Below are 27,703 nucleotides of genomic sequence, written 5' to 3'. Positions count from 1 at the left end.
AAATGTTACCTGCAGGCATTTTGCAGGACTAATTAGTAATAATAGTATTTTTTATGTTTATACATATTTATGAAAATGTGTGTGTGTGGTATGTATATGTGTGTGTATATATATATATACACACACACACACACACACACACACACACACACACACACACATATAAAAGTCTCCCAAAAGACCCATGTCTGTCTATTAACTAGGAAATGGCCAGACAGAATTTTTTCAAGTATTTTTTAATATCAAAGGGGATATTTGTGCCCCCATTGATAGCTATTCCAATTCACAGACAATTCTGAGATTTTAAAGGAAGTTGCTACAACCTGTTTTTTTTTCCTTCAAGCACATTCCTCAATTTCTTAACTACAAGGAGAAAAAACTCTATAGTTACCTCTTTAGGATTTAAATTTTTATTTCCAAGATGGAAAATAATTAATTTTCTACCATTCATTTGGGCACAAAGAAGTTAATGCAAAATACTTTATTTATCTTCCCTCTGAAGAACACAGAGAAACAAAAAAGAATTAGTTCAAACATGTTATTTCTTACTTTTGCTAACAAAGCAATCTTCCATGACCACCCTTGTGGCAAATTACATGGATAAATAAATCTTGTATTTCCTACTCCAAATTTATATTGGAGAAATAAGTAAAAGGAGAAATACAAGGTTATGCATTTATTTTATTTTTTTAAATGGCTACATAATTTAAAAAAATTATTGATATGTTTTAACTTTTTTACCATGGTAATTACCCTGCTACATGTGCATGTACACATACATAATACACGTACACATAAGGGCATGCATACATACATTGAGTCCTTCTTTGTGACAAAGGAAAAAAACTGGCAAAACTATCTGAAAAACGACTATATCTGATAATGTAGGCAAGCTTCTGCTTCTCCATTCCTCCACTTTTCTATTGAATGAAAAAAAATATACTTGTGTTCTCTAGAATATAGATTCATCATTTTGAAATTAAATAATTTAATTCATTTTAGTGTTACTTTTTTTGTTTCATATTCACTTTGTAGACTGTTATCCTAATTCTACTTATTTCACTCTATATTGGTCCATGCTAGTCTTTTCATGTTTCTTTGAATTCCTCATTGTTTTAAATAGTGCAAATTTATCGCATTACTTTCACATATAACAATGTGTTCTGCCATTTCCCAACTGATAAGTACCAATTTTTTGTAACCCATGAAAAGTGCTGTTCTAAATATTTGGGAATTTATATAGCTTTTCTGTCTTTGACCTCCTCAGTGTATATATGTATTAACTGAATCACGAAGTCAAAAGGAGTAGAAAGCTTAGTATCTTGTCTTGTCAAATTCAAAATCATCTTCCACAAATCTTGGATCTATTTATAGTTCCATGGGTAGTATTGACTAATTCTAGTATTTTCTTTGCCAAGTTGATGGATATGAGGTGAACGCTCAGAATATTTTAACTTGAATTTCTGTCATAATAGTAACGTTTGTATTTATATAACACTTTAAGTTTGCAATCTCTATATATGTTTTACTTTTGTAATTTGATCCTCACAAAACCCTGTGTGGTAGGTACTATTATTATCTCCACTTAACCAATGAGAAAACTGAGGGAGAGGTTAAATGACTTGCCCAGGATCACAGAGCTAGTAAAGTTTCTGAGACAAGGTGCACACTTATGACTTCTTTACTCAAAGATCATCACTTGGTCTATTGCAACACTTATCTCTATTATTAATTATAATTTTATGTGGTTATTGATAGCGTGCCTTTCTTCTTTTGAAAACTTTGTTTCTTTGGACTCTGGCTCTAAGAATCTGTTCTTAAAGATTTGCATAAAATTCCTACATTTATTGGGGAGCAAAATTGATCAGAAATATTATATGCAATGATTTGTTACCTGATTGATAGTTTCCATTATTTAAAATGCATTGGTTTTGTTCATGCAAAATTTTGCATGATCACAACTGTTTATTTTCTCTTTTATCATGAACACTGTGATTTGTTTGGCTAATAATTCTCTCTTGAATTATAGTTCTTAATGGTACTTCCTTCCTCACACTTGTGTTTTCTATCCCCATTTTGTCCATGCATACATTAGGAAACATATAAGAGTGAAAGTTCCTCCTTTAGAATCCCTTTTAATTGATGTTAAATGTAATTCTTATCATTTGTAAGGATGAAAACAGTTTTCTGCACATATTTTCCTTAGTCATTTGGACATTTTATGCTATGTCAATTTAAAATCCTTCTCATCATACAGTATTTGCATACATACTATATATATATATATATATATATATATATATATATATATATATATATATATATATATATATATATATATATATATTTTATTTATATGCATTTATTTTGTGTATATATGATTGTAAATGTGTGTATGCATATATGTACATATTTCTTTAACTTCTCATGTACCAGAGAAAATTGTAGTATTGCAAAAGTCAGCCTAGGCTTCCATCAATCTCAGCCTTCAAAAACAGCTAAAAACTTGAAAATAAGCTAAAAATAAGTAGGAAATGCTCACAAAGATAATGGAAATGACTGTAAAATATTTAACATATTTTAATCATGAATCAGTGGATGGGAGAGACATGGAGTTACTTTATTCCCAAGTCAGGAAGGCTCCAATTGGGGTGCTAAGATATCACTCAGTTCTCCTTAATCAAATAATTCCTGATATTCCTTATTGCCTTCCGGATCATTGACAATTGCAAATGGTATTGTTAGTGAGAGTGAGCCCTATTAAGGAAAATAAGGGAGCAATATGACAAAAACATTGAACTTCAAAAGTATAAAGCATATTTTTTTTTGAGGAAAGACTTGTCTCCTTTGGTCATAGTGTAGAGTAGATGGGACAGAATATTATAAGATAAGGGTTGAACAGACCTGGAGAGCCTTCAGTGTCAAGGTGGGAAGCTTGAACTTTATGAAATACATAATTGAAAATAAGTGGATACTTTTGAGCACAGAAATGACATGGCTAACTAAATGCACAAGGAAGACTTACTTGGCAGTGGTATGAAGTGTAGATGTTTAAGACATAGACATATTTTGGGGAAATTGGCAATGAAGGAGAGACTGAAAATGAGTCCTTTCCCTTATTTATTAGAACAAGAGTTAATATTACTCTTTCCTTGAATTATCTGCATCGACTTTTACCTAGACTAAATTCACTATACAACTTAATTTTATCTTTTGCTTGTAGTTTTGGCCTCTGTGAGAACTTTGTTGATTATATGTTGCCCTTTTAAGTTATCTAAATAATTTAAATACTATGTTGAGAAAGAGGAGAATGAAGGTATGGCTGAAATGTAAATGAGAAAAAAATGGAAGATTATTTTTTACACTTCACCTACTTGACTAACTTGAAATCTCCACAGTTTAATACAGTTTTTTCATTTTGGGGGAAGTTGGTCATATAAAACCACTTTCAGATCCAATTTCTCTTTCACAAAATAAAAAGAAAGAGTGGTCAGTCTTCTGCATGCATCCCCACAGTTATTATTTCCTTATTGCAATTACCCAGACAATCAATATAAAGCTGGATTTTCTATGACCTGAATTACTTAAGTAATTATGGTTGTGAAGGCTTATTTCTGTAAGAATTTAATACTGATAATCACAATATTAGTAAAATGTAATATGTAGACTTGCATTGGGAAATGTGTTTAGTTCCAAGAATTATTTTGAGATCTTTGATTTTTGTATTATGTTGATTTGTCAACAATCACTTCCATATGCTTTTAAATTTAATTTTTTTCTCCCCCTTCCTGCCCACCACCCTTCCCAAGAAGGTGCACAATCTGCTATAGGCTATACATATACATTCCTATTAAACATATTTTCACATTATTGATATTGTAAGTAAGAATTAGAACCAATAGGAGGAACCACCAAAGGAGGAAACAAAACAGAACAGAAGCGAAAAAAAGGTAGCAAATAGTATGCTTTGATCTGCATTCAAACTCCATAGTCCTTTCTTCGGATGAGGATAGGATTTTCCATCATGAGGCCTTTGGAGATGTCTTAGATCCTTGTATTGCTGGGAATGGTTAGGTTTATCAATATTAGTCATTGCAAAAAATGGCTGTTGCAGTGTACAGCTTTCTCTTGGTTCTGCTCACTTCACTCAGCATCAGATCATCCAAGTCTTTCCAGGTTTTTCTGAATTCAGTCTGTTCATCATTTCTTATAACACAATAGTATTCTATAACATTCATATACCATAACTTGTTCAGCTATTCCCCAATTGATGGGCATCCTTTCAATTTCCAATTATTTGCCACCACAAAAAAAGCTGCTATAAATATTTTTGTACATGTGGGTCCTTTTACCATTTTTATGATCTCTTTGGGATATAGCCCTAGAAGTTCTATTGCGGGGTGAAAGGGTATGCACATGTCTATAGCCCTTTGGGAATAGTTCCAAACTGTTCTCCAAAAGGGTTGAATCATTTCACAACTCCACCAACAATGTATTAGTGTTCCAATTTTTCCACATCTTTTCCAAAATTTATCATTTTCTTGTTTTGTCATCTGGGCCAATCTGATAGGTGAGATGTGGTACCTCAGAGTTATTTTGATTTGCGTTTCTCTAATCACTAGCAATTTAGAGCATTTTTTCATATTACTATAGATGGCTTTAATTTCTTCATCTGAGAACTTTGACTATTTATCAATTGGGGAATGACTTGCATTCTTAGAAATTTCACTTAATTCTCTATATATCTTAGAAATGAGGCCCTTATCAAAGAGACGGGGTTGTAAAAATTCTTTCCCAATTTTCTACCTTTCTTCTAATCTTAGTTGCATTGACTTCATTTTTGCAAAAAAATTTCAATTTAATGTAATCAAAGTTATACATTTTGCTTTTTGTAATATTCTCTATCTCCTGTTTGTTCATGAATTCTTCTGTTTTCCATAAATTTGATACATAAACTATTCCTTGCTCTCCCACTTTGCTCACAGTATCAGCCTTTATATATAAATCATGATCCCATATTGACATTATTTTGGTATATGGTGTGAGATTTTGGTCTATGCCTAGTTTCTGCCATATTCTTTTCCGGTTTTCCCAGCAGTTTTTTCCAAAGTGTGGGTTCCTGTCCCAGAATGTGGGGTCTTTGGGTTTATAAAATAATAGATTGCTGTAGAGATTGACTACCATGTCTGGTATACTTAACCTATTCCACTGATCCACCACTCTATTTCTTAGCCAGTACCAAGCAGTTTTGATGATTACTGCTTTATAATACAGTTTAAGATCTGGAATTGCTAGGCCACCTTCCCCTGCATTTCTTTTCATTAGTTCCCTTGATATTCTGGTCCTTTTGTTCTTCCAAATGAACCTTGTTATTATTTTTTCTAACTTCATAAAACAATTTTTTGTAGTTTGATTGGTATGGCACTGAATAAGTAAATTAGCTTAGATAGAATTGTCAATTTTATTATATTATCTCGGCCTACCCATGAACAACTGATGTTTTTCCAATTACTTAGATCTGACTTTATTTGTGTGAAAAGTATTTTGTAATTGTGTTCATCTTGTTCCTGGGTTTGTTTCAGTAGGTAGACTCCTAAATATTTTATAATTCTACAGTAAGTTCAAATGGAATTTCTCTTTCTATCTCTTGCTATTGGGCTTTGTTGGTAATATATAGAAATGCCAATGATTTATGTGGGTTTATTTTATAGCCTGCAACTTTGCTAAAGTTGTTTATTATTTCAAGTACTATTTTACTTGATTCTCTAGGATTCTCTAAGTATATCATCATGTCATCTGCAAAGAGTGATAGCTTTGTTTCTTCTTTGCCTATCCTAATGCTTTCAATTTCTTTTTCTTCTCTTATTGCTAAAGCTAATGTTTCCAGTGCGATATTGAATAACAATAGTGATAATGGACATCCTTGTACCCCTGGTCTTATTGGATATGCTTCTAATTTGTCCCTTTCACATATGATACTTGTTGAAGGTTTTAGGTAGATGATATTTATTATTTTAAGGAAGACTTCATTTATTCCTATGCGCTCTAGTGTTTTTAATAGGAATGGGTGTTGTATTTTGTCAAAAGCTTTTGCAGCATCTATTGAGATGATCATACATTTTTTGTCAGCTTTGGTGTTGATATGATTCATTATGTTGATAGTTTTCTTGATATTGAAGTAGCCCTGCATTCCTGGTATAAATCCTACCTGATCATAGTGTAGTATTCTTGTGATAAGTTGCTGTAATCTATTTGCTAATATTTAATTTAAAATTTTTACATCTATATTCATTAGAGAAATTGGTCTATAATTTTCTTTCTCTGTTTTGACTCTTCCTGGCTTAGGTATCAGCACCATATTTGTATTATCAGAAGAATTTAGTAATACTCCTTCTTATTTTCCCAAATACTCTATATAGTATTGGAACTAATTGTTCTTTCAATGTTTGATAGAATTGATATGTAAATCTATCTGGCCCTGGAGATTTTTTCCTAGGGATTTCATCAATGGCTCATTCAATTTCTTTTTCTGAGATGGGGTTATTTAAGTATTTTACTTCCTCTTCTGTTAATCTGGGCAGTTTATATTTTTGTAAATATGTATCCATTTCACGAAGATTGTCAAATGTATTGGTGTATAGTTGGGCAAAATAATTTCCTAATTATTGTTTTGCCTTCCTCTTCCTTGGTGGTGGATTCACCCATTTCATTCTTGATACTAGTAATTTGGTTTTCTTCTTTCTTTTTTTAAATTAAATTAATCAAAGGTTTATCTATTTTATTGAGTTTTTCCATAAAACCAACTCTTAGTTCTATTTATTAGTTCAATAGTTTTCTTAATTTCAATTTTATTAATTTTTCCTTTGGTTTTCAATATTTCTAATTTGGTGTTTAATTGAGGATTTTAAATTTTTTTTTCTACTATTTTTTAGTTGTATGCCCAAATCATTGATCTCTTTTTCTATTTTATTTATGTAAGCATTTAGAGATATAAAACTTCCCCTAAGAACTGCTTTTGCTGCATCCCATAAGTTTTGGCATGTTGTCTCATTATTGTCATTCTCTTGAATGAATTTATTGATTGTTTCCATGGTTTGTTGTTTGACCAAATCATTTTATTTTTAGCTAGGCAATGGGGTTAAGTGACTTGCCCAAGGTCACACAGCTATTTTCAAGTGTCTGAGACTGGATTTGAACTCAGATCCTCCTGACTTCAGGGCCAGCTGTCTATCTACTGTGCCACTTAGCTGCCCCTGATTGAATCATTTTTTTAGGATTAGATTATTTATATTCCAACTATTTTTTAGTCTGTATTTCCATGGCCCTTTTTTACATATAATTTTAACTGCATCATGATCTGAAAAGGATGCATTTAATATTTCTGTCTTTCTGCATTGGACTGTGTGGTATTTATGCCCTAGTACATGGTCAATTTTTGTGTATGTGCCATGTACCACTAAGAAAAAAGTATATTCCTTTCTATCCCCGTTTAGTTTTCTCCAGAGGTCTATCATACCTATCTTTTCTGATGTTCTATTCACCTCTTTAACTTCTTTCTTGTTTATTTGGTGGTTAGATTTATCTAGTCCAGAGAAGGGGAAGTTGAGGTCCCCCACTGTATAGTTTTGCTGTCTATTTCTTCCTGTAACTCCCTGAACTTCTCCTCTAAGAATCTGGATGCTATATCATTTGGTGCATATATGTTTAGTAATGATATTACTTCATTGTCTGTGGTTCTTTTAGCAGGATGTAGTTTCCTTCCTTATCTCTTTTGACAAGATCTATTTTTGCCTTTGCTTTGCCTGAGATTAATTAAGATTGCTACCCCTACTTTTTTTTTTTTACTTCAGCTAAAGCATGACGTGTTATGCTCCAGCCTTTTACCTTTACCCTGTGTGTGTCACTATTTTTCAAATGTGTTTCTGTAAAAAACGTATTGTAGAATTATGGTTTTTAATGCATTCTACTCTCTGCTTCTGTTTTATAGGAAAGTTCATCCCCTTCACGGTTATAATTACTGAGTCTTTTTTCTCCATCCTCCCCCTCCATTTATGCTTTTCTTTCCCCTTTCTCCTTTTCCCTACTCACTAGTGTTTTGCTTTTGACCACCGTCTCTCAGTCCCTCCTCCCTTCTGTTATCCTTTTCCTTTTTCTTCCCTTTTACCCTTTCTGCTTCTTCCCTCCCTTCTATCCCCCCTCCCTTTTCTTTCCCCATTTCCCTCCTACTGCTGAGAAGGTAAGTTAGATTTCTATAATTGATTATGTTATTCCCTTCTTGAGCCAAATCTGATGAGAGTAAGTTTCAAACAATGCTCATCCCCCTCCTTTCTTTCCCTCTGCTGTAACAGGTTCTTGTGCCTTTTCTTGTAATGTAATTTACCCTCGTCTGTCTCCTCCTTTCTCAGTACATTTTCTTAGATCAGATTAATGCACTTACTTGGTTCCATTTAACTTGATTGGATTATTTTTTATCAATACATCAAAGTCAACTTATATCCATCCCTTTTATGTATACCCCTTTAACATGGTGTTATAACAATACAGTTCTCAAGGGTTACAAGTACCATCTTCCCTTGTAGCCATGTAAACAGTTTGCCCTTCTTAATGAATTGTTGAATCTTTTGTCCCATTTACCTTTGTATGTCTCTCTTGAGTCTTGTACTTGAAGATCAAATTTTCTGTTGAACTCTGGTCTTTTTATCAGGAAGGTTTGGAAGTCCCCTATTTCATTGCATATCCATCTCCTCCCCTGAAAGATCATGCTCATTTTTGCTAGGTAGTTGATCCACAGCTGTAATCCAAGTGCCTTTGGCTTATGGAATACTGTGTTCCAAACCCTACCAACTTTTAATGCAGAAGCTGCAAGGTCATGTGTCATCCTGACTGTGGTTCCATTATATTTAAATCACTTCTTTCTCCTGCCTGCAGTGTTTTCTATCTGACCTGATAATTTTGGAATTTGGCTAATATATTCCTTGGCATTTTCAATTTGGGATTTCAAGAGGTGATCGGTGGATTCTTTGTATGGCTATTTTATCCTCTGTTTCTAGGACCTCATGGCAGATTTCCTTTATTATTTCCTGAAAGATACTTTCCAGGCTCTTTTTTTATCATGATTTTCAGGTAGACCAATAATTTTTAAATTGTCTTTCCTGGGTCGATTTTCCAGTTCAGTTGTTTTACCAGTGAGGTACTTTACATTTGCATCTATTTTTTTTTCATTTATTTTGTTTCTGTTTGACTAATTCTTACTTTCTCATAGAGTCATTAGCTTCCATTTGCCAAATTCTGATTTTTAACAAATTGTTTCCTTTTATTAGATTCTGTACCTCCTTCCCCGTTTTGCCAATTGTATTTTTAGAGATTTGTTTTCTTCAGTGTACTTTTTTTCCATTTGGCTAATTGTATTTTTTAAGGACTCTTCTACTTCTCTCATTTGACTTTTAAAATCCTTCTCGAGCTCCTCTGAGAAGGTTTTTTGTACTTCAGACCAGTTTATATTCCCTTCTGAGGTTCCAGATATGGGTTTATTGACAATGTTGTCTGCTTCAGAATTTCTGCCTTGATCTTCAATGTTCTCATAATATGAATCTATTGTACATTTCTTTTTGCTCATGGTGTTTGATTATTCCCTGTCCTTTAAAGAGATTGAACTTTCCTGCTGGGGATCAGAGGGCACTTACCCAAGGTTCTTGTGTTGGGAGGCTAGGTCTTGGTCAGTGACTTTGTGTGCTGGGGCCTCTGATGTTGGCAATTGGAGGCTGTAGGTTTCTGGCAGTTTACCTGGTGTGGGGCTGGAACCATCAAGGCTGGAACTCTAGGGCAACTCTGTGTTGCCTGATTTTCCTTTCCTTTTGCTTTCTTCTGCTCATTTCAGATGGATGTTGCAGGATATTTATCTGCATGGGGCCCTTTGGAGCACTTCACAGATTTTTGCTGAGGCACTGGGAGACTGCTGTAGAATGCTGAGGCACCTGGTGGTTTTCTAAGCTGGTTTCCAGTAGTTGCCCCACCTTCACTGAGGCACTAGGCCTGCTCCACCATCAGGTTTCAGGATTTCTTCCTGGTGTGCTAAGTTGGGGCTTTCTGCTGGCTTGCTGGGATGCCTCCCAGTTCTGTACTGCTCCCCTTCCCCAAAGCAAGAGCAGCCTTTCTTGTTAATCCCTTAAGCTACCTGGGCTACTGGATTGCTGCTCCCCATCTTTCTTCTGGTTCAACTTCTCCAGGGTTTTTCCTGGGGTGATATTTTCTGGCCTTTCAGAGGTTGATAGAAGAGGTTGAGAGCAACTACCTTTTTACTCCACCATCTTGGCTCCTGGAAGTGGAAGTCTGAGATCTTTGTTTATTACTAAAATAACTCCAAAAAAGGACAATGACCAAAATTAATAAATCTCTTGATTCTTCTTCCTGCATACAGATGAAGACGATGAAATTCAGAAATGTGAATATGAAAATTGATAAGGAAGTGTAGAAACCCAATTCTTCAAGTGTCAATGGAAACACTGAGATGAAAATTTCATTGAGCACAAATATCAAGGGGCTTTATTTGTAATTACTTTTATAAATCTCTTTGAAGCAAGGCAATAAAATTTAGTAGTAACTTCCTCATTGTTAAGTAGTGCCACAAAGTGAACTAAGTCACAACATTTTGTTTGGGGTCACTCAATGGGTAGTATCTAATTAAAATAACTTTTAATTATGTGCTCTTGTTGATTTCATATTGTTATTTCTTGGACAATGTTGCTTTGTTTGATGTGACACATTTTCAACAGATTATGTGACACCAATTACCATCTTAAAATATATAAAATCATATCTTAAAAGTTTATGTTATCTCTATAATTTGTACATAGTCCAGGGGGAAAGATGACAAATGCAGACAAAATCTTGCTGTGTTTTCATTTTGTTTTTTTTATTTTAGAAAATGTTTACCTCACAATGTTATGCATCTGAATACATTTCACATGAATTTATAAAGCAATGTTTGATAAGCAGATTGAGCAGATATACTTTTCCTCCCAAGAAAATAATGACATCAACAAAATACTTAATACAATCAACATTGATTATAATTGAATTGGAGTAGACCCTTAATAGCAATTTGTGCTTTCAATTATAGAAAAAATAACAACTAATATTTTTGATATAGTAACATTCATAGATATAGACATAGATATAGATATAGATATAGATATAGATATAGATATAGATATAGATATAGATACAGGTATAGATATAGATATAGATATAGATATAGATATAGATATAGATATAGATATAGATATAGATATAGATATAGATATAGATATAGATATAGATACAGGTATAGATATAGATATAGATATAGATATAGATATAGATATAGATATAGATAGATAGATAGATAGATAGATAGATAGATATAGATATATATGGATATAGATATAGATATAGATATGTTTGTGTGTGTATGTGTGTGTGTATATATGTGTGTGTATATATATACACATATATATGTGTGTATATATATATGTGTGTGTGTGTGTGTGTGTGTGTGTGTGTGTGTGTGTGTGTAGACACATACATACATATGTTAACCTTGTGCATCATTAGGAGTATACCCACCCAAGGAAAGCACTAAGTATTAAATGTGTAAGAGTACACCTGAATTTTAGTGAAATATATTAGGGTCTACAAATATAGAGGGAAATTAAATTATAATTATTATACAACTAGGTTTGTCTTTTACATCATGTCACACTAGGTCAAGCATTGTTATCAGTGTGATGATGTTTGAATGGAATGAAGTCCTCTATCTTTGTAAAAAGAAAATGAAGGACACTAAAATTAATAATTTTGCCATTGGAACAGATTTCAATGTCTCTGTAGTTTGTGAATATCACAAATTCCATTATAGTTAACTAAAATTGCTATACACTCTTCCACTTGTAACCTCAGATATAATTACTTCAGTGATTTCCTCTCATAGTAAAATTAGATGCTGTAAATTGCATTTGTTGTATACATAAGTGCAAAACAATTTTAAGTCTTTTATATGATGGCTATAATAATGTTATATTTTCCTTAATTAATCTTAACCTCCATCTGTGTCTGCAAACTTTGCTGCAAAAGCTTTGGTAGAAATAAGTGCATATCTTTATATATAGTTTCAATGAAATCTGTTTTTTTTTTTTAACATGAGTGTGTTATTTATTTTCTGCCTAAAGGATCTAAAGGAAATGGTAATGTCTGTATCTTCTTAAGAATTTTACCAAAACATCTGAATTTTACATTAATGAACTCAATCCCCTCCATGTTAGTTATCTAAAGCATATGGATTGCTTTCCAATCAACAGCATAGAATATCTGCCTTCTGCATAATAACCAAAAAATTCATGCCAAAGCATGCCAATCATTCATTCAAGACATCTGATATTTTAGAAACATAGTTTATGAAAATGTATGCATTCTGTATTTTTAAAATATCAGCAAGCACTATATATATATATATATATATATATATATATATATATTATATATAGTAAGTTGCTTAAGGACTTATCTATTTCTACATATGCATACAGATGTGCATGTATGTAGGCAGAGACAGAGAAACACAGAAAGAGATGCAGATAGAGCACAGAAATAATTTAGAAAAGGATTGGAAGTGCTTATGGAACTTAGTGTTACAATCTCATAGTCAGTATAATTGTAAAGGCTAAAACCTGGGTGAGACTTTATAAACCACGTAGATCAACTGATACTTGACATATGATTTCATGTATAACATTTCCACCAAGTCATTTTTCAGCCTATGTTTGAAGAGCTCCAATCAAAGAAATTCTACCACTCCCCACTTTTTAATAGCTCTAATTGTTAGAAACATTTTTCCCCCTTAAACCAAACTGCAATCTGCTTGTCTGCAATGCCTACCCATTTCTCTTCATCTTTCCTTTCAGGCCAAGCAATAGACGTTAGTTCCTCTTCTTCAAAAGAGCAATCATATTTCCTCTTAAATCTTCAACAGACTAAACACCCCTAGTATTTTAATTGATCCTCTTATGACAAATTCTCTGGTCCTTTCATTGTGTTAGTCACCCTTTCATGCAAATACTCTGGCTAGTCTATATCTCTCCTTAAGTGTGGTCTTCTTTTGATTTTCTGTTTTAATTGTGTATCATATCCTTCAAGTTTTTTTTAATATTTCTTTGAATTTTTGATACTCAGCTCTTGTCACATTTCAATAATCTCCATTACATTAATACACCACATTTCTCCCCAATCTTTGGGCACATAGTTTCTTTCCAATCGGTTATTATTCGAATAGTGCTTCTGATTTTTTTTTCCCCAGATCAGTCTTTTCTTGCTGCCAATAACTTTACTGTGGTGGTATCAACCCAGTGTTTTGGTCACTATTCAAAGAGTATGGAGAGTTTTATAACTTTTCTTAATTCCAAATTGCTTTCTACAAAGGTCAGAAAAATTCAAACTTCCACAAGCTTGCTTATTTTCAAACAAATAATCCAATATTTAACTTTTCATGTTTTACCATCTTTACCAATTTTATAGGGGCAAGATGATGCCCCAGAATTTGCAAATTTTTTGTTCCTCCAATTATTAGCAACTTTGAGCAATCTTTGAAATGTTTTCAAGAGTTTGTATTTCTTCCTTTGAGGATTATTTGTATCCTTTAATCATTTATCTGCTGGGAAATTGCTCTTTTGTACTGGTTTGTATAAATTCTCTGATGATTTTAGATGCTACAATTTCACCAGAGATGTTAATGCCTCCAATTTGTCTCACTGTGTATCTTTGCTTTTGTTTCTACTTGTATTGTTTTATTTGTAACAATTTTTTTTTTATATTTTTGCAATCATTTATTTTTTCCTATAATTTTTATCTGTTATAACTTAGGCAAAAAATTCCCCTAATCCAATTGTGAAAGATATCATCTTCCCCTGTGCTCTAACTTTTTTCAATGATGCAACTTTTTATATTTGCTTCTCACCCATTTGGAATTCTTTTTAGTGTAATATTATTATATAAATCTATCTTTTCCAAAACTGCTTTCTAGTTTTTTGCCAGTATTTTATTGTAATTTTTGTGTCTTTGTTTAAAATCTGTTAAAAGAAAGAGCTGGGTGTTAATAAATAAATAAATAATTTTGCTTTTATTAAGGAAATGTCGTTTCTTTCCTATGCCATTTCACTATGTCTCCAGGCAACTAGACAATTTATCTCATATATCATGGGCATATCTGATCCTATCAAAATGATTACATATCAACTGCTACAGATGTTAAAGAGTGCATATACAAGATTCTGAATAGCCTGCCCTGGAAGGTAACACAGATAAAGAGTAATCCTATATATTATTTAATGAACAAAAGAAAGATATTCTTGCAGATGACTCCTTAAAAGTGAGGCAAAATTTTTAATAAAAGTATTAGTAGCACTTTATTTTTATGATACATTTAGTGATGACAGTGGAAATTCTGTAGAAGTGCACATAAAAGCTTTCTTAATAGTAAATGAGTTCATTATGATTCCAACAAACATAATGAATGCATAATGAATATTTCTGAGTCGGTTATTCACTGTACAATAAAGTGCTCAGTAAATCTGAAAGGAATATGCGGGAACTGAAAAATTGTTTCTATTTTGATAACTTTTAAAGATTCCTCTGAAGATATTTCTTATTCATTTCTGATTCTCCCTCCCATAAGAAAAAGAAGAAAAAATATTTAGTTTCTACCTCTTGCAGAAAGGACCATGCCTTTTTGCCAAAAGATGCAATGAAAGGTCACTTAATGCCTGTGGGGGAGGAGTTACTGAATCTTGAATTAAAAAATGCCACATTTTGATTCAGTTTCATCTCTTCCTAAATCTGCTTCACCTGAAAAATTCATTTAAATTTTTTGAGCCTCAATTTCCTCATTACCTTAGTTGGCTGTTATTGGAATTAGCTGAAATAAAGTACATTTAGTCCTTTGTAGTTATTGAAGCTTATAGAAACATCTGTTAAATCCAAGTTTCTTTAGGGTAGGAGTTATTTATTTATTTTGTATCACCTTCTTCCCCAGAATCTTGTGTGGACTGTCCTGCAAAATGGTTAGCTCACATGTGTGTATTGGCTTATAGAATAAAGTTATTTGTTAGCTTGTCAATATTAATACTTCCTTAATTTTCATTGATACCCTAATCCTCACTCTGAAATGAAAATTACTTTAAAATATGTGCCCTGTTTGTTATGGGAGCTATGTTAGCTGAAAACAAAAAGCAGAAAAACTGCATCACATAAATCTTTCTGGTTTGTTAAAGTATTTTTTGACAATGATCTTGTGATATTATGTATTGGAAGAGTCATAGTTTTGGAGCCAGAGGATTGTCTGTGCTACCATGTAACCCTGAGAAAAAATTACCTTCTCTGGGACTGAATTTCCTCCTCTGTAAAAAGAGAATGTTGGTTTCTTCTAAGGTCTTTTCCATCTGTAAATCTTTAGACCAATAGTTGATGGTAAATATATGATCTCCATGTTTTGGATTTGACAAATTAGCCATGTTGGCTTGAGAGCTTTGCTTACTCTGGAATATAGAATGAAAACCATTGATATCTAATTAGTTGTATTTTTCCTTATGTACCTTAAATTCCTTAAAATAGATCATCTCTTAAATTGTGTAGGGGTGTTTTTTTTCACAATACTGGTAATAATGTGGTTCATGAGGGAGGAGACAATTTTAAAGACAGTTATTATAAGGCATGTTAGAGAATAAAATATGATCCTCCCCATCCCCCTCTTTTTTTTCCTTGTCCTTATTATGTCATTCTCTTTTTAAGTTAAAAGGTAACTTTGAAAGAATAGGAAAAACTATTACTACTATAGACTTCATGAACTTTTAAAAATTATTATGTTCTATAATCAGGGCTAGTTTCTTGCTTGTCTAAGTATCTTTTATATCAGGGATTGTTGACCTTTATGTCATGGATCACTTTGCCAGCTTGGTGAAGTCTTTGGACTTCTCAAATTATATATTTTTAATTACATAGCATTACAAAGGAAATTATTATACTGAAATAGTTATATGCGTGTGTGTGTGTACATTTAAAGTTCACAGAAACCTTATTAAGAACACCTGCTGTAGACCAATTTTTTTTTCAGGTTTTAGGTAAAATGTCCTGTCCTTATTTTCAACTTTGATTTTTGTTTAATAAGTAGCATCACAAACTCTTCTTTTCATCAAGACATTATATTTAGTAATGGTAGCAATTATTATCATTCTGCCTGCTTACAGAAAGTAAACAGCCTTGTAAGTACAGAGTGTTCTTTATGAGAATTATATTTTGCCTTGATTGTTACACCATAGTTTATTATTTTATTTAATTTCATAAATCCATAGCAGGAAGGGACCTCTCAAATCATATAATTCCAAAAATCCCTTTGTTAAATAGATAAGGAAAATGACCTTGCATATTTTATACTTTTTTAATATCAGCATTAAAATAGCTTGCATTATACAGCTCTTTAAAGGTTGCAGCATACTTTATGTACATTCATATGGTCCTTACAATAGCCCTATGTAGCAGTTACTCTTCCTTTTGCAGAAATAGAAGTTGAGGCTTAGAGAGATTAGATAAATCATTCTTCATCACACAGAGCAATAAAATAAGATAAAGAATTGGTTTTCTTTAATATAATCTGGCCAAGACATGTGAGATATGGCAGGGATTTGTCAGAGCTGTCTCAAATTACCAACCAAACAACTTTAAAATAAAACACAAAAATGAATTCTGGAGTAGTAGAATCAACAAAAGGTTGGAGTGAAAGAACTTTCCATTTCAAGACAACTTAGAAGGTCAACAGGAAAGGTCTATCTTACTTGGGTATGAGTGGAATACACTGTAACTCAGGACAGTAGCAGGCCTGGGGACCAGTTGAATTTGTTGCAGTAACAGCTCAGCCCAAGAATAGTAATGGTGTCAGAGACTGATCAGAAGGATATTACAGGGACCACTTTGCTGACACTGGGAGCAAGACACTGGTGCATTTCACATAAGCAGTTCTGGATCACAGAGCCAAAGTGAGAAGGAGCATTAGCAGGAGGCAGGGCCCTCATCATAGTTCAAGGGCAGAAATGAGAGCTTGCAGTTGCTCACAGACCAGATCACAAGCCAGGAAAGCAGTGGTGACACCTCTTCTTATATCATACCACCTTGGAAGACCTGAAAACTTACCTGCCCCATAAAACTAGTCCTGAGAGCAACAGCAAGAAAGGTCTGAAGCTTGGGAAATTGCTTCCTAATAAATAAAACTAGGAGCTGGTTTTATGAACTAAAATAGATAAGCCATTGGTCTATGATTTAAAAAAAAAGTAGAAAACAAAATTACCATTAAAAAGGTGAATTCACCACCAATAAAGAGAAAATCAAAGAAATTATTAGGAGCTATTTTGCCCAGTCCTATGCCAATAAATCTGACAATCTATGTGTAATGGAGGAACTTATATAAAACTTTAAATTGCTGACATCGACAGAAAAGGAAACAGAATTCTGAAATAAATCTTAGAAAAAGAAATTGAACAAGGCATCAATGAAGTCCCTTACATAAAACCACATAGATTCACAAGTAAATTCTACCAAATGTTTAAAGAATAATGAATTCCAACACTATATAAATTATATGGAAAAAAGGCAAAGAAGGAATCCTACTAAATTCCTTTTAAAACACAAATATGGTGTTAATACCTAAACTAGGAAGAGCAAAGATAGAGGAAAAAAACTACAGACCAATTTCCTTACTGAATATTGATGCAAATTTATAAAAATAAAATACTAGCAAGGAGATTATAACAATAAATCACAAAGGTCATACATTATGATTAAGTGAGATTTATATTAGCAATGCAGGGCTGGTTCAATATTAGGAAACTGTCAGCAAAATTGACCATATCAATAACAAAACTAACAAAAATCATAAGATTATCCCAATAGATACAGAAAAAGGTTTTTGACAAAATGCAATACTTATTCCTATTGAAAGCACAAGAAAACAGTAAGAAATAGATGTTTCCCCAAAATAATGTTGTATCTATCTAAAATCACCATCAAGCATTATCTGTAATGGGGATAAACTAGAAGCCTTCCCAATAAGATCAGAGTGAAGCGAGGATGCACGTTATCACCACTATTACTCAATATTGTATATATGAAGGAAAATCTTCATCCAAAGAAAGAAGTTGTAAATTGAAGTATGTATAGATTGATTTTACACACACACATGCGTGTTACATATATATGTGTACATGTATTTACATACATATACATATATAATGTCTAGTGTTAGCCATCTCTAGGGTAGCAGGAAGAAAAAAAGGAAAAAAAACCAAGAAATTTACATGATGAATTTATTATATATTTAAAAAGAATAGCAAGTTGCACATAATAAATGTGGAGTTTCATGTGCAATCATCATTTTGTTATTCTGCTATGTTATGGAAATGATCATTTTATTGCATAAATTAAAAAATAAACAAAAGATAAATATTTTACTAGAAATGGCTAGCTATAGCAATAAAAGAAGAAAAAAATTAAAGTTTTGTACCATTATTTACAGATGAAATGATGATATACATAAAGAATCCTCGAGAATTCGCTAAAAACTATTTGAAATAATTAACAAATTTAGGAAATTTGCAGAATATAAAATAAACCCACACAAATCATCAGTATTTCCATATATTACCAACAAAGTCCATCAGGAAGACATAGAGAGATTCTATTTAATAAAACTTCAGACAATATAAAATACTTGGAGTCTACCTGCCAAGACAAACCCAAGAACTATATGAACACAATTACAAAAACTTTTCACACAAAAAAAATCAGATCTAGAGTATTAGAAAAATTTGTTGTATAGGTCAAGCCAATATGACCTACCAAAATGATAATTCTACCTAAATTGATTTATTTATTCACTACCATACCAAACTACCAAAAATATTTTATAGAACTAGAAAACATAATAAAATTCATCTGGAATAACAAAGGGTCAAAAATATCAAAGCAATTGATGAAAAAAATGTGGAGGAAAGTGGCTTAGCTATACTGGAACTTAAACTTTACTTCATAGCAGTAATCTTCAAAACAATCTAGTACTGGTTAAGAAATAGACTGGTGGATTAGTGGAATATATGAGGTACACAGTAGGCAAAAGTAAATAACCATTATGATGTAGTGTTAGATGAATTAAAAGATCCAAGTTTTGGGGACAAAAACTCACTATTGGACAAAAAATGCTGTGAAAACTGGAGAACAGTTTGGCAGAAACTAGGTATAGACTAACTTCTCACACTGAATTCCAAGATAAGGTCAAAGTAGGTACATCATTTAGACATGAAGGGTGATACCATAAATTAGCAGAGTATGGAATAGTTTCTCTGTAAGATCTATGGATTATGGATGAATTTATGACCAGAAAGGACATAGAGAGCATTATGTGATATAAAACAGATAATTTTGATTACATCAAATTAAAAAGGTTTTCCACAAACAAAACCAATGCAGCCAAGGTTGAAGGAAAACAAAAAGCTGAAAAAGAATTTGGCAGACAGTTTCTGTGATAAAGGCCTCATTTCTCAAATATATAGAAAACTGAGTCAAGTTCTTAATACAAGTCATTCCCCAATTAATTAATGGTCAAAGATTATGAGTGGCCAGTTTTCAGACAAAGAAATCAAAGCTATCTATAGTCATATGAAAAAATGTTCCAAATCACTACTAATTAAAGAAATGCAAATTAAAACAACTCTGAGTTACCACTTCAGATCTAACACATTGGTTAATATATCAAAGAAGGAAAAGGACAAGTGATGGTGAGGACCTGGAAACATTGAGATATTAGCACACTATTGGTCGAGTTGTGAACTGATTCAAACATTCTGGAGGGCAATTTGGAACTATGCTCAAAGCGCTATGAAACTTTGCATATCCTTTGATATAGCAATAGCAATATCAAGTCAGTATCTCAAAGAGATTTAAAAAAAAGTAAGAAATAATGAACAGATGAACACACACACATAATACTGTAAAGAGGGAAAGGTAGAATGAGGCTCTTAACAATTTAAGGTTAATCAGTCCAGTGGGTTTGCAGGACATGGGCCATTATTTGAAGGTAATCAAAGGGCACTTTTTCTTTACTTCTCTAATTTTCAATGTGTCCTCCTCTATGCTTATGTTGGGAGTTTTATTTATTGGCTTTCTAATAAAAAAATGCATACTGAGTTCATTAACACTTAACCTTCCTATTATGATAATTGTGTTTTGAAGAATATGATTTTTCACCTAAGGTCTGCTTCAGCAGAAACCCAGAAAGTTTTGGTATAGTATTTTACCATTAATATGTTATTACGCATATTTATTCTTTCTAGGATTTGTTCTTTGACCCATTTGCTATTTAGAATTTTATTAGCAGTCTCCATTTTTTTAGGACTCCTTGAATTGATTATCTTTTTATTCTATTTTTATGCTTTGTATTTTTATTTTTTATATTTGTTTACAACATCTCTAGCTGCAACATATGGTCATTTTTTAAAAATGCAAATAATTCTGATAATATGTATATTCCTTAGCAATCCCATTTTGAAGATAGCATATTTTTTTAGCTCTAATTTCTCTAGTAATTCATTTAATTATGTCTTTTTCCCTTTTGTTACCATCTCTGTTGGGCTTATTGAAGATTGAAGGAGGGACATTTAACTCTCCTGCTACTATTGTGTTACTATGTCTTTTTGCAGTTTATTTAATTTTTCTTTGTGAATTTATGTGCTGAGGTATTTGGAGCATGCAAGTTTAATATTGTATTAAATTTGGTATTTATATTAAATAAAGAAATGATGCACAGGATGCTTTTAGAAAAAAAAAAAACCTAGAAAGACTTACGTGAACTGATGCAAAGTGAAGTGAGCAGAACCAGGACAAAATTTTACACTGTAATATCAATATTGTATTATGATCAACTGTGAATGATTTAGCTATTTTATCAATATAACAATTTAAAGCAATTCTGAAGCAATCATGATTAAAAATGCTGTCTACCTCCAGAGGAAAAACTGATGGTTTGATTAGAGATCAAGTGTACTTTTCTTTTTTTCTTTCTTTCTGTTTCTTGATGTTTTTATTAAGGGGTCTGTATTTTCTATATGTTTTGCATGACTGAACATGTGTAACCTATATCAAATTGTTTGCCTTCTCAATAAGGGAGAGGGCCTGGTTGGAGAGAATTTGGAACTCAAAATTTTGAAAAATGGGCTTTAAAAGTAGTTTTACATGTAATCAGACACAATAAAATATTAAAAAAACCTCTTTGTTTAAAAAAAATCTTTGCCTTGAGTACAGAATAAATACAATATAGAGGAGAGAAATATTAGAAACATTCCCTCTAAGATTTACAGCAAAAATGTCCAGTTATACCACCTTTATTAGACATGATATTAAGTATTATAACTACTCCATTAAGCTGATAAGTTCCTGAGACAGAATTCAAAGCTGTTTTCCTGACTCCACAGCATGGCAAAATCTACCTCACAATGCTGTTTTTCAGTATATTAAATGCTTTTTTTCCCCAAGAGGTTAAATTCAGTGTTTTTTCCCTCATTGGCAGATGCAAGACAAAAGTCTACCCTGATGAACTTCCAAACACAAGTGTAGTAATAGTGTTTCATAATGAAGCCTGGAGCACTCTACTCAGAACTGTTTATAGTGTAATCAATCGGTCCCCACACTATCTACTCTCTGAAATCATCTTGGTAGATGATGCTAGTGAAAGAGGTATGAATAATTTTTTTGTATATTTTATGTTCCCACAGAAAAGCATTATAATCATTAGGTGTGTTGTTAGAAAATTGTTTCTAATAATCTTCCATCTCTACTGACATTCAGTTCTCACTCCCTCCTCCCTATACACCTTTTCAGTTTCTAAAACCTTCTCCCCTAATATTACCTTCCATGTATTCTCAATGTATTGTTTGTACATAAATGTTTGTATGTTGTCTCATACTTTTGACTGTGAGCTCTTTGACATTAGATACCATTTTTGCATCCATGTCACTTATTAGAGGTCATAGAAAATAGTTTTTTAGAAAACTATTTTTAAGTGTTTGACCTATGTGTCTATGAAAGTTTTTACCAGTCTACATAAAAGCCTTAGGAAGTTACTAATTATTTCTAAGCTCACAGATCTTTTTACCATGGAAACTCCCAATCAGGTGAGATTGCCAACTTGATTCTTACATAATGTCAACAAACACTTACTTGGTGCTCAACTGCATGATAGATATAGTATTGTAGATTCTTGATAACTCTGTTCTCCCCACCACCCACAACTCAGACAAGACTTTAAATAGATTTCCCCCAACTCTATAGTGCCCCTATCTGTATTTAGCACTGTGTCCTTCCCTCACCCTCAAATCATGTTTCTGGGGCCCAGTTCAAGAATGGAATAATATATGAGCAAGAAAAGTGGAGTGCCTATGTTGTAAAAACTTTCACTTTTCAAATGTTATTAAAATAAATTAGCATAACATGAACATGAAACTCATAATGTTCTCCCACTAACTTCACCGTCTCTATTTTTCTAACCATCCTTCACCAGACTCAGAGTTCTTCCCAGAATGATGAATTTGTTTTCAGGCAATAAGCTGTGCAGTCAACAGTGCCTCTGATGATGGATTTTTTTCAAATTTTCCTATTTAAGATAATCTAGATGAATATAGAGATCCCTCCTACCAACCTTTTCTTTCTGTATTGCTTCTGCAGGATATACTAAGAACTAACTGCAGAGACAGGAATAATTTATAAGTATAGGAAGCATATTTGCTGATGTGTAACATTTTGGGACCCAATTACAGTCTAAATAGCTCCCTCTTTTATTCTTGACCTCATCAACTACCTGGAAGATACGGGTCATAATAAATGACAAATGAGTTGCATATACAATTCTTAGGGTCCTTTGTTTTATTCTCTTCAAGACAGCCTGACAGAAATTGCCCATAATTTCTATGTTCAGTATCTGCTTCAGCTCAGAATCCTTGGTGGTTATTGTTTCAGCCCTCTCTGATGAATTCGTCTTGCATCTTGCAGATTTTCTCAAGATGACATTAGAGAATTATGTGAAAAATTTAGAAGTGCCAGTGAAAATTATTAGAATGGAACAGCGATCTGGACTGATCCGTGCTCGTCTTCGAGGAGCAGCTGCTTCAAAGGGCCAGGTCATAACTTTTCTAGATGCACACTGCGAATGCACATTAGGCTGGCTGGAGCCCTTGCTGGCAAGAATAAAGGAAAATAGGTAAGAGTTCATGTTTTATTTCTTCCTGTGTTATGATTGAGCCTGTTAACACAATTCTGGTGGGGGGCCTGTCAGAGCTTCCATTTCAGCCAAATTCCTATTTCTAGTGACAGCAATATATAGACATAACAGAGATATTAAAAAAAGTAATCTGTCCAAATATATGGCCAAAATCCTTTTCTTATACTAATGTGCCTCATAGCAATGTTTGAATGAGTATAAGTAAAAGCTATAAAATTAAATATTTAAAAATTATTTACTAAGTTTATAGAATTAATCAGGTTATAAATAATACAGTTACATATATACGTATATAATTTGAAATGTGTGTATGTATATACACAACTATGTATATGTCTACATTAAACTTAAAGATATATGATATAAACCAAACAATTCAGTGAAAGTAGATTCAAAATCCTCATCTGATTAAAAAAGGTGAAACACGGAAAGGTGGAATAATTTGCCAAGGATTTCATAGCTTCTTGCTTACAGAGCAGGGACAAAAACAGAACTCTTTGCCCGTGTCATTTCCAGTAGGCTATGTTTTAAGAAACCCTCAATTAAAAGAACCACTGTTAAGTACAATAGCATTAATAAAGACAACGAATATAGTAATGTTCAATTATTTTCAAATATATACATACATATGTATACATATGCATACATGCATGTATGTGTTCATGCACACACAGAGATAAAAGGGGAAAAAAGAGACAGTGAGCTAGAGAGACAGAGACAAATATTGGGACAGAGAGAACATGTTACTTATTATAGGAACTGGAATAGCACTGGTCCTGTGCTTTCACTGCTATAGGCAACTCCCAATGAGGAAATTCCCTACATAGTACCTGCTCTTCATCCTAAAATAAATCTACCTAGACATTAAAAGGTTAAATAATTTGTCCAGAGTCACATTTTTATTACATGTTGAAAGCAGGAGTTAAATTCAGGCCTTCCTAACTCTAAGGCTAACCTCTATCTAATATGCCATGCTGCTTCCCTGTAATTACAGTCCTCAGAGACATTTGGATCTCCTTCAAAAGAAGGTGCCACAAAATGTTTTTTTTTTCATATTTGAGTGAGAATTGTTTATGATTAATGCATATACAGCTAATTGAAACATGGAATATATAAGGTGAAAGAGTATTGTTGTTTCAGTATGGTCCCTTGTGTTCTGCTAAGAGTTAGGCTTATTGGTCCTGCTTTGTCTCTTAAATAATAATAGAGTATTACATAATGTTTTGCTCATACGGTCATGACGTGTACATCAGAAAAGGTGTTTGGGGAATCTGAATGACCATTTAGGCATCTAACACAAGTGCTCCCTATTCTGGGACTAGTTCCACTGTAAGTTGCAGGATTCTGTGCTTGTGAAGACAAATGAAGGCTGTCAGCAAAATGAGCCATAGCAGTTGAACAAAACAATTGTAACCTTTCAGTCCTTCTGAATTGAGCTCTTTACAATAGAGTTTCAATGTTTGTCACTGTAGCTCACATATGGACCTCAGTGTCTCATACCTTATCTCGCCATATGATCTTCAGAATATTCCTAACACTATCCTACTTAATGGGATAATCTTTCACCTGGAAGAAACTATTAGACTAACTTCTAAAGCAAGGAGGTGACTCTGGGGAACATTCTGATGTATATAAACTTTGGAAGATTGTATCAGTTAGAAATACTTTTAGTATAGTCTAAGAAATAGACATATCTATCATCTGAAGACTGGCCTCACTCTATCTAAAGAAGCTTATCACTGGGTTAGCAATTTTTAAAAATACATAACTCCTCTATTTTCATATGTGTTTTCTAAAACTTTACACTTCTAAAACTTTAACCCACTTAGACTAGGCTGCTATATTTTACTTACATATTTCTAGTGACAGAGAGGTAGGTGTATTTGAGTGTGAAATAACAAAATTCAGGCCCAGGCTCTGACAAATGCTAGCTAAATGACCATTAGCAAAGCACTTAACTTCTGACTGCCCTAAGCCACTCCCTAAGACTATGACTTATAGAAACATTAACAATCTGCACAGGTGGAAAGAGTTTCTATATCCAGACTTCCTTATACTAATAAAAATCATAGGTCAGCCATGCCTGCTCCCCAAAAAAGTTTTTTATATGTATCAGTACGTGTTTTTCTAGATATGTCTATATTTGCACACAGACACATATGTGCATATGTACATGTATATGCATGTATATACACACAGATATCTTTCATCTATCTCTCTTTATCTCTATTTGCATATACACGTTTGTATCTTGTTTTAAATATTTGAAGAGGCGCATAGAACCATAATCCTAGAGCACAAAGGTAATTCAAAGGTATCTATTTCAACAACCTGCATTTTTCAGAGACTCATGGGGTTTGTCATTTGCCCAAGGTCATAGAAATAGTAAAGGTCAGACGTGGAAATTTGAACCCTTGCCCTCTAACTCGTGGCAAGTGTTCTCTTTCCATTGAACCCTGTTGCCACCCATAAATAGTTATGCATCCACACACATATGTGCACACAACACACACATACCCATATACATATGTATGTGCATATATATGTATATATATATATGTACATATATATATACATATATATGTATATATATATGCACATATATGTAAATCCACAAAGAGATCTTATGTGGTAGTAAAACATAATTTTTAATAATTTATTTTTCCTAAAAAGAGAAAGGGATCTAAAAGGAGACTAGCAGTGAATTAATGGACATGTAACTTGTTTTAGTATTCAGCCTTCATAGAGTTCTTCCAAATTTAAAACAAAAAGACTATTTTACACTGATTTCAGAGGGTACGTTATATTTTAATCAACTCCTTGGGTCTAGTGAACTGATTATTGAACTCATGATCCTGGTGACACAAAGGATTTGTCAACAGATACCTTATCCAGTAGAGACTTTTGAGGCATGTCAGTGGCTTGACTTTCTGCCATATATGAAAATCAGTACTTGCTTTCATTGGTAGTCAGTTTTCAGTAAACAAATCATTCACTATTCAGTGTATTAGATGTTGAAAGCATAGGTAGTTAGCTCCTTTAGAAAGCAAGGGTGAATTAAAGGGGGAAAACACTCATAAAAAAAGAGAAGAAACATGTCAAAGAACAAGAAGAGCATCTAAGCATTTCCCAAGTGAAAATGTTATTTCTGCTGTTTAAGACCCAAAAATGCTTTCTTCCTTTCTCCTTCAAAGAAGGTTGCACTTGTGGGGTGAAACATCATAGGTACTAGGCCAATTTAATTGTACTATCTACCCTGCCATATAGGATGATTATAACCAAAATGGCAATACAAAAAGAAAATCCCAACTGTCACAATACCTCCCAAGCCCCTTTCTTCCAAGAGTCTATTACCAGAAATTCCTCTTTAAGATAACCCCTCTTCAGCCATATTATACTTAGGATTCAACCAAAATGTCTGACTGTATTTCCCATCAATTTGCCTCCTTCCTAATCACAGCTGAAGTTCAGTGAGGAAAACGATGTACATAGGGCATGTGTGTACAATTTCTAAGCAATCTATAGTTCATTGAGTGGCTATTTCATGAAAAGCAGACTATGCTCAGTCTGCTAAATTAGTACATAGGAAGAAAATTGAAATCAGGTTGAAAGTGAATTAGTATATTAAGTAAATTATCCATGATAGTATAAAAGAGAGAGACCTACAAGAAAATTGCAGAAAAGGGAAGAGAATATGGATACGAAAATAAAAGTTGACTAAGCTCACAAAAATTAATTTCTGATATATCAAATACAGAAAAACTTACCTTGAAAAATAGTGAATATAACTCTTAAATGTTGAATTTAACTTTTTAAAAATTTATTTACAGAAAAACTGTTGTCTGCCCCATCATTGATTTGATTAGTGATGATAACTTTGAATACACAGCTGGTTCAGACATGACATATGGAGGTTTTAACTGGAAACTTAATTTTCGCTGGTATCCTGTTCCCCAAAGAGAGATGGACAGAAGAAAAGGAGACAGAACTTTGCCTGTCAGGTATGTAGATAATTTATCACAAGAAAAAAAAGTCTAGTCAGTAGTCATTACAGTATTACTAGAAATATTTGTCCTCTTAAAAAATCTCATAACTTTTTATATATATTTCCTTATTTGTCTCTAAGCCTTTTATTCTGTTTCATAGTTAACTTCTTTCATAAAGTGGAGAGATAGGCCTATAGTAGTTATTCAGTGTAAAATTGTTGATTAAATTAAATCTTCTTGAATATTCCCTGCATGTTTAAAGATATTCTATCATGCTTTTTTAACTTTTTCTTCTTAGAAATATCTCTTTAGTTATGGGCCTTCCCACAAGGAGAAAAGATGACTATAGGCACTAGATGATTACATCAAAGAAATA

General features: G+C 32.8%; 1 protein-coding gene across 1 annotated transcript in view; it reads left to right on the top strand.

The window, feature by feature from the left end:
* The window catches only part of GALNT13 (polypeptide N-acetylgalactosaminyltransferase 13), an 828,252-nt gene that overhangs the window by 462,556 nt on the left and 337,993 nt on the right, over positions 1-27,703 (top strand). Inside the window, exons 4-6 of the mRNA XM_078146313.1 lie at positions 21,635-21,801; positions 23,113-23,320; positions 27,172-27,342. Coding sequence (XP_078002439.1) covers positions 21,635-21,801; positions 23,113-23,320; positions 27,172-27,342 — 546 coding nt within the window. The remainder of the gene's footprint in view (positions 1-21,634; positions 21,802-23,112; positions 23,321-27,171; positions 27,343-27,703) is intronic.

This window comes from Phascolarctos cinereus, unplaced genomic scaffold (genome assembly GCF_003287225.1).
Source record: "Phascolarctos cinereus isolate Bilbo 61053 unplaced genomic scaffold, phaCin_HiC Scaffold_726;HRSCAF=1367, whole genome shotgun sequence".
Classification (NCBI taxonomy): Eukaryota; Metazoa; Chordata; class Mammalia; order Diprotodontia; family Phascolarctidae; genus Phascolarctos; species Phascolarctos cinereus.
This window is presented reverse-complemented; position numbering and strand designations above follow the sequence as displayed.